Genomic DNA, 12582 nt, shown 5'->3' on the forward strand with positions numbered 1-12582 from the left:
GCCGCCCGGAAGGAGGGGATTGGACGCCCCGCCCCGGGGCGCGGGTTCGGTGGCGCGGAGGGGGGTGGGGACCGCGGCGGCCTGCGCGTCTCCGAATCCGGTTTTGTCCACGCACTCCGCGGCCCGGGAAGGTCGCGTGCCCTCGGAGCTGGGGTCCCGTCTTCCACCGGCGGGGACGGTAACGGGCTGTGGTCGTAGAGTTGTGCAACCGCGATGAGGTAACGTGGCGGCCGGGGGCGGCGCTCCGAGCAGGAATTCCCTCGGTCGTCCCGGCTCTTCCGGCTTCCTCCCCCCCCCCTCCCCGCCCCGGCCCGGGGTCCTGGCGACCCGCCCTTGGTCGCGGTCCACTCCCACTCTCTCAACTCTCAACCCGATCTCTAGTTCCAGCACCAACAACATATATCCCCTCCAGTGACGGTGTCTTCTTGCATTTTTTTTGTCCATTTAACAATAGCTAGGCCGGCGTGGCTCACGTGCTGTGTGGCCAGCTTGCAGTGCGTTCTGCTCTCACTGTCTTCCTATAAGCCTCATCTGTCCGGCTCTTCACCCAGAACCCTGTGTGTGGGTCCCAGACTGTTTTGATAGCAGAAAAAGTTCCCAGGCTCCTGTTTTCCTAACCACTAATGCTGGAGGGATTAGATCACACCCAGCGGTTCTTAGAGGTACTTGTGTAAATCGCTAAATAATGAGGTATATAGACACATAAGGTGGAATTGCTATTAGCATCTGACTTGCTCCTGCTGCCAGCCTAGCCAGTGCTGGTGTGCACATTCGGAGAGTCCTGGAGTCCCAGCTCTCCAGGCAGCTCTCATAGTCTTGTTTTCCTGGTTGGGAGAACTTTGGTGAGAAAGCAAGCTATCTTTCTTAATTCTTCTGGGTAGCTGAGCCCAACCCTGCCCTTACCCCCACCGTAAACCCTGCAGTACTCGCGTCTGTAGCCCGGCCACCCCTCCCCCCACTGACTTAAACAAATCTAGTTACATTCTGAGAAGATACTTTATGGCCCCCCTGTCTCAGTCCTACCCAGGTCATTTAGGGGTCTGCAGCAAGAGTGGAAATAATGGCTTTCCTCGGGCATCTAGCAAGGTATTTCTCTCTTCCAAGTAACTCTGTGATGGGGATCTTAACACCCCCGTTTTTTAAATGTCAGTATTGAGGTTTGAACTTGGGGCCTGGGCACTGTCCCTTAGTTGTTTTTTTTTACTCAAGCCTGGCACTCTTCTACTTGAGCCATAGCTGTACTTCTGGCTTTTTGGTGATTAATAGGAAATATAAAGAGTCTTCATGGACTTTCCTCCCAAGGTTGGCTTCTAACTGCTATCCTCAGATCTCAGCCTCCTGAGTAGCTAGGATTGCAGGCACGAGCCACAGTAACTTGCCCATGACAGATAGAAAGGACCAGGTCAGGTTTGTTGTCTTCACTTTAGTTCAAGCATGTCTTGGTGAATATTGACCTGGCCATTTAAATTATTTGTAAGTATTAGCTATTGCACTGGGTCTTACAACATCTGCTCTCTAGTTTTGAAGGAAGACAAAAGCAAAATGTGTTCTTTTGTTTGAAATAAGCTGCTGAAGATAGTGCTCTTGCCCCTCATTTTGTTTTGGTTGTTTGGGTTTTGTTTTTTTCTAATGTGAGAGTTCAGCAATACTGGGAACATCACTGCATATTTGGAGTCTACACACTTTCCAGCCGTGGTCATAGGATGTGTGCCATTTGTCAGAATCCTTCTCAAAGCACAGTGTCTGTAGCTGGGTGCAGCAGTATGATTTGACGGGTTCACATTAAAGGGAAGCTCTCACCTCCTTTACTGTGTGGGCTCTGCATCATGGTAATTGACAGGAGTTTCTTGAGGGGGGGCTAAGGGGTGGCGGCATAGACCCCTACTGATGCAAAACCCTAAGATAAAGACAGTTTCTTAAGAACTGCAGTCTTCCCTCTCTGTACTGTGAGAAATTTGGTATGCAGATCATGCTATCCTTGATTTTGTCTATATTTCTATGCCATTTTAAAATTATGTATCATTAGCTTTTGACATACTCTCTTTTCTTTCTTTCTCTTATTTATTTATTGGTGCCTATCTTTGGGCTTGAATTCAGGGCCTGGGTTCTGTCCCTGAGCTTTTGTGCTCAAGGGCAGCACCCTACCTACCACTTGAGCTTTTTTGATAGTTAATTGAAGAAGAGAATTAACAGTTGTTTTAGATGTAAGCAGTAGAATACCCGTGAAATGCTTGCTGGGAAGACAGAGAACTAGTCTGGCCAAAGAGCAATAGCAAGGGCAAGAGCAAGGATTGATGTGGAGAGTTCAGTGGAGGGGAGGGTTAGAAAGTGAATTGTAAAGGAGAGTGACCCAGGGGAATAGGCAGAAGCGGTAAGACTGGGGAACTGCAATTAGGTTGGTAGAACTAGAATAAAAGTGTTTTTGGGGGGGCTGGGTGCCAGTAGCTCACGCCTGTAATCCTAGCTACTAAGGAGGCTAAGAGCTGAGGATCATGCAGTTCAAAGTCAGCCAGGGCAGGAAAAGCTCTGAAACTCTTTTATCTCCAATTAACCACCTGAAAACTCAAAGTGGCGCTGTGGTTCAAGTGGTAGAGCATTTGCCTTGAGGTGAAGATCTCAGGGACAGAACCCAGACCCAGAGTTCAAGTCCCACAACCGACAAAAAAAAAAAAAGGAGTTTTTTGGAACCAGGCAGGAGGTGCTGCAGGGTCACGTGCGCAGAACGAGGGCCTGTGGGTATCTTCCCTTCTCAGGTCTTTGGGGACAGGCACTGTGGTAGCCAGTACACAGTATTGGTTTGGTAAATTTTAATCCATTTTTCATCCATAAGACTTACTAGGCAAGCTCCTTTTAAAACAAAACAGCACAAGTTTAATTGGGAGGACGGCATTTCATGAGCACCAGTGATGGTCACTGGGAAGTGCCGGGAGGCTGCGCCCGCCCGGCTGCCCACAGCACTGGCAGTACAGCCAGGTCCTTCTCTGCATACTCTGTTTGTCTGCTTCATTCTCTTTGCCTCCCTGGCTATCTCTGTTTTTGGTTCCTTGTTTTGGTTCCCTCATGGCCCATATGGCTGCCCCAGCTCCTGAATCTGTGATCTTTCCTCTCCTGGATGAAATATTGAGGAAGGAATTAGCTCATGGTTTTGAGCAAGGCCTGGAGGACTAGGTTAGCTATGCTGAACTGCCCTTGGGAGGTGGCTTTCCTAGTGGTATCCTGGCCAGGGTGACAGTGGGGAGGCTCTTCGCTCAGGTCATGTCTTCCTAACTCCTACAGCTGTGGCTGCAGCATGGCAGGGCAAGCACCCTAACAGTTAGCTCCAGACCAGTCTGCTGTTTATTGGGTGCTTTTTGTTAAGCACTGCTGGAGATCCATGGGCGAACACCTCCCACTGTAAATGCAAAATACCTTACAGTCTGATCTAATGTCTATATAGGGCAATATCTGAGTTATAAGTCAAGCAGTTCTGTCTTGAAGCCAGATTCCATTTGACTGTACATTTTGTCATGGAGTCCAAATGATCCTGCTCTAGAAGAAATGACATTCTCATCTTTGTATTCGCCTTCTGCTTATTTATTTTGCTCTGTATGTAGTCGATTTGATGTGCCTGGAGGCCTTTAAGTAGCTTCACTATGCCTGAGAAGACAGCCCTTTGGCTTTGATCTTGTGAGGCAAGCACTCATTTGTTCCTTCTTTCAGCCTCTTATTTTTCCTTTTAACGTTTCTTCAGCATCTTCTTGTCCTGGGCCACTGGAATGACGTAAGATACTGCTCTGAGGGAACCTTCCCCCTAGTAAAACAAATAGGCATGGGAAGAGCAGTGTCTCAGGCTGGAAGCCATGTGGGATAGAGGCTGCTGGAAAGGAGAGTGCCAGTTGTCAGGACTCAAGATCGTTGAGGTCCTTACCTTGTATTGTACTTTCTCTTAGAAGATAGACATCAAAGAAGAGGGACAGTTGAGAATCTTAAAGATGGAAGTTAATCACATTTGCATTTAGAAAGATGTGGAAAATAGGTAGAAAGTAGAGATTGGTGTCAGGGAACCCCTTTAGAGATTTATGAATAAGACAACAGGAGAAGAGAGCATAAAGTAGGGGAGAGAGGGTAAGGAGGACAGGTGGCAGTGTACATAGATAACCTCCATTTGAAATGCCAAAGGAGTTATTTAATCCAGACTCTTGTCATTATTGACAAAGAAGACAGTCTCTAACTGCTTTTTCATATCGCTTGTTAAAAAATGACACAGTACTTTCTGGAGTTCACAAGTGAGTTGGCGCTGTTTTTGATTTACTCTTCCTAGTTTCCTTTCTGCATTCCTTTGTCCTCCTCTCGGGCCTTTTACAAGCTTGTGTTTTGAGTGACTTGGGGTTGGTTACGTGGTGCTTCCTGTGACTGGTGGCTTTGTTAGTGAATATAAATCAGCTTAGTCATGGATTAACATTGCTCTGCCTTCCCACTCAGCTTGAAAGATGATGACAGTGGGGACCACGATCAGAATGAAGAAAACAGCACACAGAAAGATGGTGAGAAGGAAAAGATGGAACGAGACAAGAGTCAGAGCAGCAGTAAGAGGAAGGTATGTTTGGCACTGCGCAGGTGTAATTGCTTTTGGACTTGAGACTTGGTTATCTTGTAGAGTCTGTTTATATGGAAGATATTAGATTAGTTGTAGGGCATCCTGTTAGAACTGCAAGAAAAAGTGGGGTTTAGGGGATTGTGGAGAAAGGGGTAAGGTAAGAGAGTGTAGTCAGGAGGTAGGAACAACCAAAATATGATATATACACATTTGGAAATATCACAGTGAAATCATGATACTTTTGTTGTTGTTGTTGGCTATGGGGCTTGAACTCAGTGCCTAGCTACTGTCCCTGAGCTCTTTTGTTCAAGGCTGGCACTGTACCACTTTGAGCCAATTGGTGTTTCTTTTTGTTGTTGTTGTTGTTGTTTTTGGTAGTTAATTGGGGATAAGAGTCTCACAAACTGTATAGCCTGGGCTGGCTTTGTACCACAATCCTATCCCAGCTTCCTGAGTAGCTAGGATTACAGGTGTGAGCCACCAGTGCCTAGCAACCATTATACCTTTAAAAGACTGGGATAACTTGAGTTCATGTTGGAACTTAGAACTTTCCTTTGGTCACAGGCCATGCCTTGCATTCTTCTCCCCTGAGGTGAAGAGGTAAATGCTGGTGCTCACCTAGGCTGGGAGCGGTTTCAAAAATGGCTGCTCAGTATTTCAAATGTGCACATCACTATTTTATACTGTAGTCAGTAGTAACTTGAAAGTGACTTGGAACAGAGTGAATTCAGAGAATGAGATACATGGCTCAATTTCTCCTTGATCCTTACCTTTAAAAACAGCAAAAATGCCCATAGCTGATATTCCTTTACTACTAACTTGTGCTGAGCACTGCCAAAGAACTTTTTTTTGGGGGTCCGGTTGTGGGGCCTGAACTCTGGGCCTGGGCGCTGTCCCTCAGCTCTTCAGCTCAAGGCCAGCGCTCTACCACTTGAGCCACAGCGCCACTTCCGGCTTTTTTCTTTTTGCTGAGGAATCGAACCCAGGGCCTCAGGCATGTAAGACAAGCGCTCTACTACTGAGCCACCTTCCCAGCCCCAGTGCCAAAGAACTTTATAACTATGAATCCACTTGATTCCCTTAGTAGCCCTTTGAGGTGATTCTTTTTCCTTTCTCCACTTTTCAGGAAGGAAGCTGTAGTACAACCAGGTTGAGTGTCCTACCACTTTTTTTTTTTTTGGTGCCAGTGCTGGGGCTTGAACTCAGGTCCTGAGCACAGTCCTTATGTTGGTTTTTACTATGCTAGCACTATGCCACTTGAGCCACAGTGACTCTTCCAGCTTTTTTGGAGTAGTTTATTGGAGATAAGAGTCTTATGGACTCTTCTTTTGTCTGGGCTGACTTTGAACTGCAGTCTTCAAATCTCAGCTTTCTCAGTACCTAGGATTTCAAGTGTGAGCCACCAGTACCCGGTACATCCTACCACCACCACCACCCCTTTTTTTTTTTTTTTTGCCAGACCTTGAACTCAGGGCCTGGGCACTGTCTCTAAGCTTTTTTTTTGCTCAAGGGTAGCACTCTACCACTTGAGCCATAGCACCACTTCTGGCTTTTCTATGTATGTGGTACTGAGGAATTAAACCCGGGGCTTCATGCATGCTAGGCAAGTACTTTACCACTAAGCCACATTCCCAGCTCCATCCTACCACTCTTTTTTTTGGGGGGTGGGAGGGGGGGTGGTCCAGTCGTGGGGCCTGAACTCTGGGCCTGGGCGTTATCCCTCAGCTCTTCAGCTCAATGCTAGTGCTCTACCATTTGAGCCACAGCACCACTTCCAGCTTTTTTTCTTTTTTTGCTTATGTGGTGCTGAGGAATCGAACCCAGGGCCTCAGGCATGCAAGGCAAGCGCTCTACCACTGAGCTACCTTCCCAGCCCCCCTACCACTCTTAAGTGGTGAGAGTGTTATAGAGTGGCAGGGATTGGGTAGGGCAAATGGTAAGGAAAGACACAAACACAAATCCCTATTATTAGCTATGTGCTGGTGGTCAATGCCTGCAATCTTAGCTGTTCAAGAGGACAGAAAAGCCCACCAGACTAAAATAGCCAGCAACAAGTAGGGCTGGGGTGTGACTCAAGTAGAAGAGTATTAGCCTAGCAAGCAGTGCAAGGCCTTAAGTTCAAACCCTAGAACCAAAAAAAAAAAAGAGTGCCTTTTATATGCGGTAGAAAGCTACTAAAGCCATAATAACACAATGTTACAGGGCTTAGAGTCAACTAAGGAAACTTATTTGACCAGAATCTTGTCATTGAGATTGCATTATTTTTTGGTTGTGGTGTGGCAAGAAGTAACATTGTAAAATTGTTCTCAGTCTCAGAGCATATGGCACAAGCCCAGGACTAAGCACCTTCTTTAACCTCCCAGGCTGTTGTCCCTGGACCGGCAGAGCATCCCCTGCAGTACAACTACACTTTCTGGTACTCCAGGAGGACTCCAGGCCGTCCCACCAGCTCCCAGAGTTATGAGCAGAATATCAAGCAGATCGGCACCTTCGCCTCAGTGAGTACTTGGAGGTTACAGTCATGTGTTGGTCTGCCTTCCTAGGATGCTGTCTAATGTTTTGCTTTCCTTACTCAGCTAATCTGAGTCTCACTATCAGATGTTTCTCATAGACATCCATAGTTAACATGTAGTTACGAGAATGCTGGCTTTGATCAGTAAAAAGGGTTACTTTGGGGATGTCTGTTGCTTTTTTTTTTTTTTTAATAATGTATGGTGTCTGTCTTTATAAGGTTGGAAAGCAAAAGTGGAGAGTAAAGTTTCTTTTGTATTTGAGAAAATCCCATTAGAACCAGGCGTTGGTGACTCATGTCTATATCCTAGCTACTCAGGAGGTCAAGACCTGAGGATCATGGTTCAAAGCCAGCCTGGACAGGAAAGTCCATGAGCCTTTTTTTGGGGGAGGGGGGGGGCGTCGGTCATGGGGCTTGAACTTTGGGCCTAGGCATTGTCTCTGAGCTCTTCAGCTCAAGGCTGAAGAGTGCTCTACCACTTGAGCCACGGCGTCACTTCTTCCATGAGCCTTTTAACTCCAGTTAACCAACAAAAGGCTAGAAGTGGAGGTGTAGCTCAAGTGGCAGAGCACCAGCCTTGAGTGGAAAATCTAAGAGATAGTACCTAGGGCCTGAGTTCAAGTCCCAGTATTGGCACCAAAAAAAGAGGAAAAATTCCCATTAGGATTTTGGTTATGATAAGGATTTTGCATCAAGTAGCTTCTTTTTCCTGTGCTCAGAAAGAATAATGAAGTATCCAGCAGTTGTTTTTATGAGTGTTGTCAGTATAGACTGACCAGGATTTGTCTCATCTCTGCTTCAGGTGACAAGATTTGTGAACTTGGAGACTACAAACACCACCAGTCATGTTTGACAAAGTCTACCATGCACCTCCTGTGTGGGTCTATGCATGGGTCTCTCTCTACAGAGTTAAGCACATATTTGTTGGCTTTTAAACTATTTGAGGTATTTCTATAGTTGACAATAACATTATAATAAGCAAGAGGAAAGACACAGTAAATAATAGGCATTTTATTTAGGTAATTTCTTCCAGTCACTAGAAGAATAGACCTATGAGGTCATTGCTATTATCCACATCATACAAATTAGTAAAATGAGATCTGTGTTGAGTATCCAGTACAGGGTCTCAAATGAGTCATAATTCACTTAAGTCTGGGAGCCAGTATTGAAACTTATGCCAGGTAGACTGGAAATCACATAGTGCACTAAAAGCATGGCAAAGGCTACTGTTTTAAAATGTTGCTTACTACACAAACTATATTTATTTTTCCATTTGTTACCAATCACATATACATATATTAACTGGTAATAAGATTGTCTCCTTAATGTGAGATAATATTGCTGGGTTGAGATCATAAAATTTCAGGCCAGTGCCAATTGCTGCATTATCACTGGAAAATTTAGGCTTTTCTGAAATATCACAAATAGCCTGGTGCATATTTTAGTCAAATGTTTGTTGAAGCTGGGTACCAGTGCCTTATGCCTATAATCCTAGGGGCTCAGATATCCTAGGATATCTGAGAATAACAGTTTGAAGCCAGCCCAGGCAGGAAAGTCTTGAAGCTCTTCTCTCTAAGTAACCACCAAAAGACCAGAAGTGAAGCTGTAGTTAGAAAGGTAGAGTGCCAGCCTTGAACAAAAGTGTTCAAGGAAAGCTAGGTGCTGATTGCTCACACCTGTAATCCTAGCTACTCAGGAGGCTGAGATCTGAGGATCACGGTTCAAAACCAGGCGGGCAGGAAAGGCTGTGAGGCTGAGACTTTCATCTCCAATAAACCACTCAGAAAACCCGAAGTGGTGCTGTGGCTCAAGTGGTCGAGTTCTAGCCTTGAGCTGAAGAGTTGAGGGACAGTGCCCAGGCCCAGAGTTCAAACCCCATGACCAACCAAAAAAAAAAATGCTCAAGTTCCCAAGTCCTGAGTTCAAACCTTAGGACCAGAACAACAACAACAACAACAAAAATGTGAAGAAACTCAAGACCTTATTAAAAAACATTAAGACAGAGAACCTGTCCTTGGGAGTATAATTTCCAATAGTAGGTGTACACCAAGTAGAACTTCAGAAATGTGCCTGGAGTGGGGTTCCGAGAAAAGAAGGGCTCGTTCCACCTTGAGGAAACCTGCCTGGAAGCAGATGGGTTTAAGATTGACCATAAAGGATTTAAAGAGCTTATATAAAAGCAATACTTGACAGAGGAAAGAGTAAAATGAAACTTTTGAGATATCTATGCACTTCTAAAATTCCTGAATCTATTGCAGTGCATTTTTTCTTTTTTTTTTTTTTTTTCTTTTTTGTCGGTCATGGGGCCTGAACTCTGGGCCTGTGCGCTGTCCCTCAGCTCTTCAGCTCAAGGCTAAGCGCTCTACCACTTGAGCCATAGCACCACTTCCAGATTTTTCTGCTTATGTGGTGCTGAGGAATCGAACCCAGAGCCTCATGTATGCAATGCAAGCACTCTACCACTGAGCCGCCTTCCCAGCCTATGCAGTGAATTTTTTATTGCCTGCTCTGTGCTAATGTTAGCCAGCACAGACAAATGTCAGCAATTAGGTCATGAACAACTGGTTAAACACTTGGAGGAACAGAGAAGGAACTGTGCTGGGGAAACAGGTTTCAGTCAGATTTCTGTTAAATTGCTTTGCAGTAATTAGGAATATTTCTAGCATTTCTTTCCATCTTGTACTAAATGCATGTATGAATTTACCCCAAAGTGTGCAAGGAGGGTTTGTGTCATGTTTCTCCTATAGCATATATGGTGAGTGGCATAAATGTCATCAACACCCGGTGGTTAATGTGCTGTCAGTACTCTGGGAGTTGAAAATTGGTAATTCAAGATACTAGGAAATGGCTCACAGAGAAGTAACAACATTGTGAAACATTTTATCAAGTCCAAAACAATATTTTTCAGTTTTTTGCTGACACTGGGCCTTGAACTCAGGGCTGGCTCTCTATCACTTCCTGATCTCAGCCTCCTGAGTAGCTAAGATTAGATTAGAGGCATGAGCCACAGAGTGCCCAGGCTCTTCCCAGTGGTTCTCATTTCTAATAGTGAGCAGCATTAAAAGTTCTTCCGGTCGAGGCCATTGAGAAGGCAGCACTTTGAAATGGAAAGAGCCTTGGACTTTGCATCCTGGGTCCGACCTCTTCTGATGCGTGGCTGCTGGGGCACACAGGAAGACATTTTCTCAGCTCTGCAGTGAGGAAGATGATGGAATGGATGCGTTCTTGAGGTCATTTCTCCATCTCATATTCTAAGTTTCTGAACTTTATTTTTTTGGTTTAGTTGGACTTTTGAAAAAACATCTTTCAAAGTTAATGTTTCTTAAACTGTTTACTTCATTCATATTGTGCTTGAGGTATACATTTGTCAACTTTGCATAATTTAAAGGGAAAGGAGAAGGGTGAATTAATTTTCAAGTACATTGCAGCTATGTGAAATGTATTTTAAAAAGCTGTTAATGGATGGGCTGGGAATATGGCATAGTGGTAGAGTGCTTGCCTAGCATTCATGAAGCCCTGGGTTCGATTCCTCAGTACCACATAAACAGTAAAAGCCAGAAGTGCTTTTGTGGTTCAAGTGGCAGAGTGCTGGCCTCATGAGCAGAAGCACTCAGACAGTGCCTAGCCCCTGAGTTCAAGCCCCAGGATTGGCAAAAAAAAAAAAAAGAAAAGAAAAGAAACAATAGAGGCTATTCTGATTAAAATGTTATACATACATATCTGAAATACCATGGTGGAACAATTTGTCCACACTAAAAATGAATGATAAGAAAGTAAAATGGGCTCTGTGGCAAGAGTAGGTACCAGTGGGAAGGAGAAGGCTAATGAGGAAGTAAATGGGAAAGAATATGATCACAGAGGTTTATTTACATGTATGAAAATGGAACAGTAAAACCTGTTGAAACTTCTAAACAGCAGTTGTATGCTTGTGTGGAAATGTAGCAATGACACTCTACCCCCTCTTACAACTGATATATGGGAATAGAAAAATTTAGAATTGGAGGAGACAAAGCCTTCCAAAGTGATTTTTGTGGGCTCTCACTGCATATAGCCAGACTGGCCTCCAACTCATGATCTCCCTGCCTCAGTTGCTTGATTGCTAGAAGTAAAGGCAGTCGTGACCATACCTGGTGCTTCAAGTGATTTTTGACTGGGTGGATTGGTGTACATTCTCTCTACTGTACCCTTCAGATTCCTAATTGACAGCCACTGGTTCTGTTGGGTGCATTTTGTTACTCTCTGTTAGAGTAAAGGTTATATTACTGCTCATTATGCACACATGGCCACTTGTGATGCCAGTTGCTACACACAGTTAAGCCCAGTGCCTGAAGCCGAGAGGGCTGCATGGTAGTCCTCATGAAGCGTTATTAGTTTCTGGCTTCTTGTAAACATGTAAGGCATTTCATGTGTTCCTGTTCAAGAAAGGAACTGAAAGAAACAGCCATTTTCATGCATTGGAAGGTCACTTTTCCTCTTGCCACCCAGCTCTAAAAGTGTGACCTGAGTACTATATTTGCCAGAACTCCCCTTCTGCTATACAATTTTGGTGTCTTTCTGTGTGTTGACAAACATTCGTGGCTTCTTTCCATGCTCTTCTGGATTTTCTTCACTGTCCTCCTTCATTGTGCCTCGTCTTCTGTCACTACTGAATAGGTACGCTCACCGGATTGCAGGGGACCATGTCTACTGTCAAGAACTAGCATGATGAATATAAGTTAACACACAAACCTTGTTCTTCTTTTTTAAAGTTTTTCTATGTAGTCTGAACTAGATGATCCACACGTGTGTACTACCTACACAGTGCTAAAAAATGTGTCTAGTTTCCTATAAGATTTGAAGGTGGGCCAAGGAGAACCATACTTTTTTAGCTGAGAACTCCCTAGCTCTGAGACGCTGAATCCTGTTTCACTTTAGTGGCCTTGTTATATAGCTATGCATGTGATGGATTCATTTATACTCAGTAACTAAACGGTCAGATGTATTTCAGTCCAGCTCAGTGCTATAATTGCCAACTAAACAGTCTGATCGAGAATTAACTTGAAGTTGGGTATTGACCAATGGCTCATGCTTGTAGTCCAAGCTACTCAGGAAGTTGAGCTCTGAGGACTACAGTGTGAAGCCATGCTGGGCAGGAAAGTTCATGAAACTGCAATTAACCAGCAAAAAGCTGGAAGTGGAGCAATGGCTCAAAAAGTAGAGTACTAGTCCTGAGTAAAAAAGATCAGGGACAGTAACCAGGCCCTGAGTTCAAGCCATAGGGCCAAGGCCTGTGGCTTGTGGAACTTAAGCCTGGAGATTAAGGTTTCTATCACGGGGAAAAAAAACCTAGCCCACAAACTAGAGTATGGCTCAAGTGTTAGAGCTTTTTTTGTGTGTGTGTGAAAATATTGTACAGGGACTGGGAAGGTGGCTCAGTGGTAGAGCGCTTGCCTTGCATGCCTGAGGCCCTGGGTTTGATTCCTCAGCACCACATAAGCAAAAAGAAAAAAGCCGG

General features: G+C 44.8%; 1 protein-coding gene across 1 annotated transcript in view; it reads left to right on the forward strand.

Annotated features, from left to right (window-relative positions):
- The window catches only part of Eif4e2 (eukaryotic translation initiation factor 4E family member 2), a 17817-nt gene that overhangs the window by 325 nt on the left and 4910 nt on the right, over nucleotides 1–12582 (forward strand). The window contains exons 2-3 of the mRNA XM_013022202.1: nucleotides 4462–4576; nucleotides 6940–7101. Coding sequence (XP_012877656.1) covers nucleotides 4462–4576; nucleotides 6940–7101 — 277 coding nt within the window. The remainder of the gene's footprint in view (nucleotides 1–4461; nucleotides 4577–6939; nucleotides 7102–12582) is intronic.

Source organism: Dipodomys ordii, unplaced genomic scaffold (assembly GCF_000151885.1).
Source record: "Dipodomys ordii isolate 6190 unplaced genomic scaffold, Dord_2.0 Scaffold1, whole genome shotgun sequence".
In the NCBI taxonomy this organism is placed as follows: domain Eukaryota; kingdom Metazoa; phylum Chordata; class Mammalia; order Rodentia; family Heteromyidae; genus Dipodomys; species Dipodomys ordii.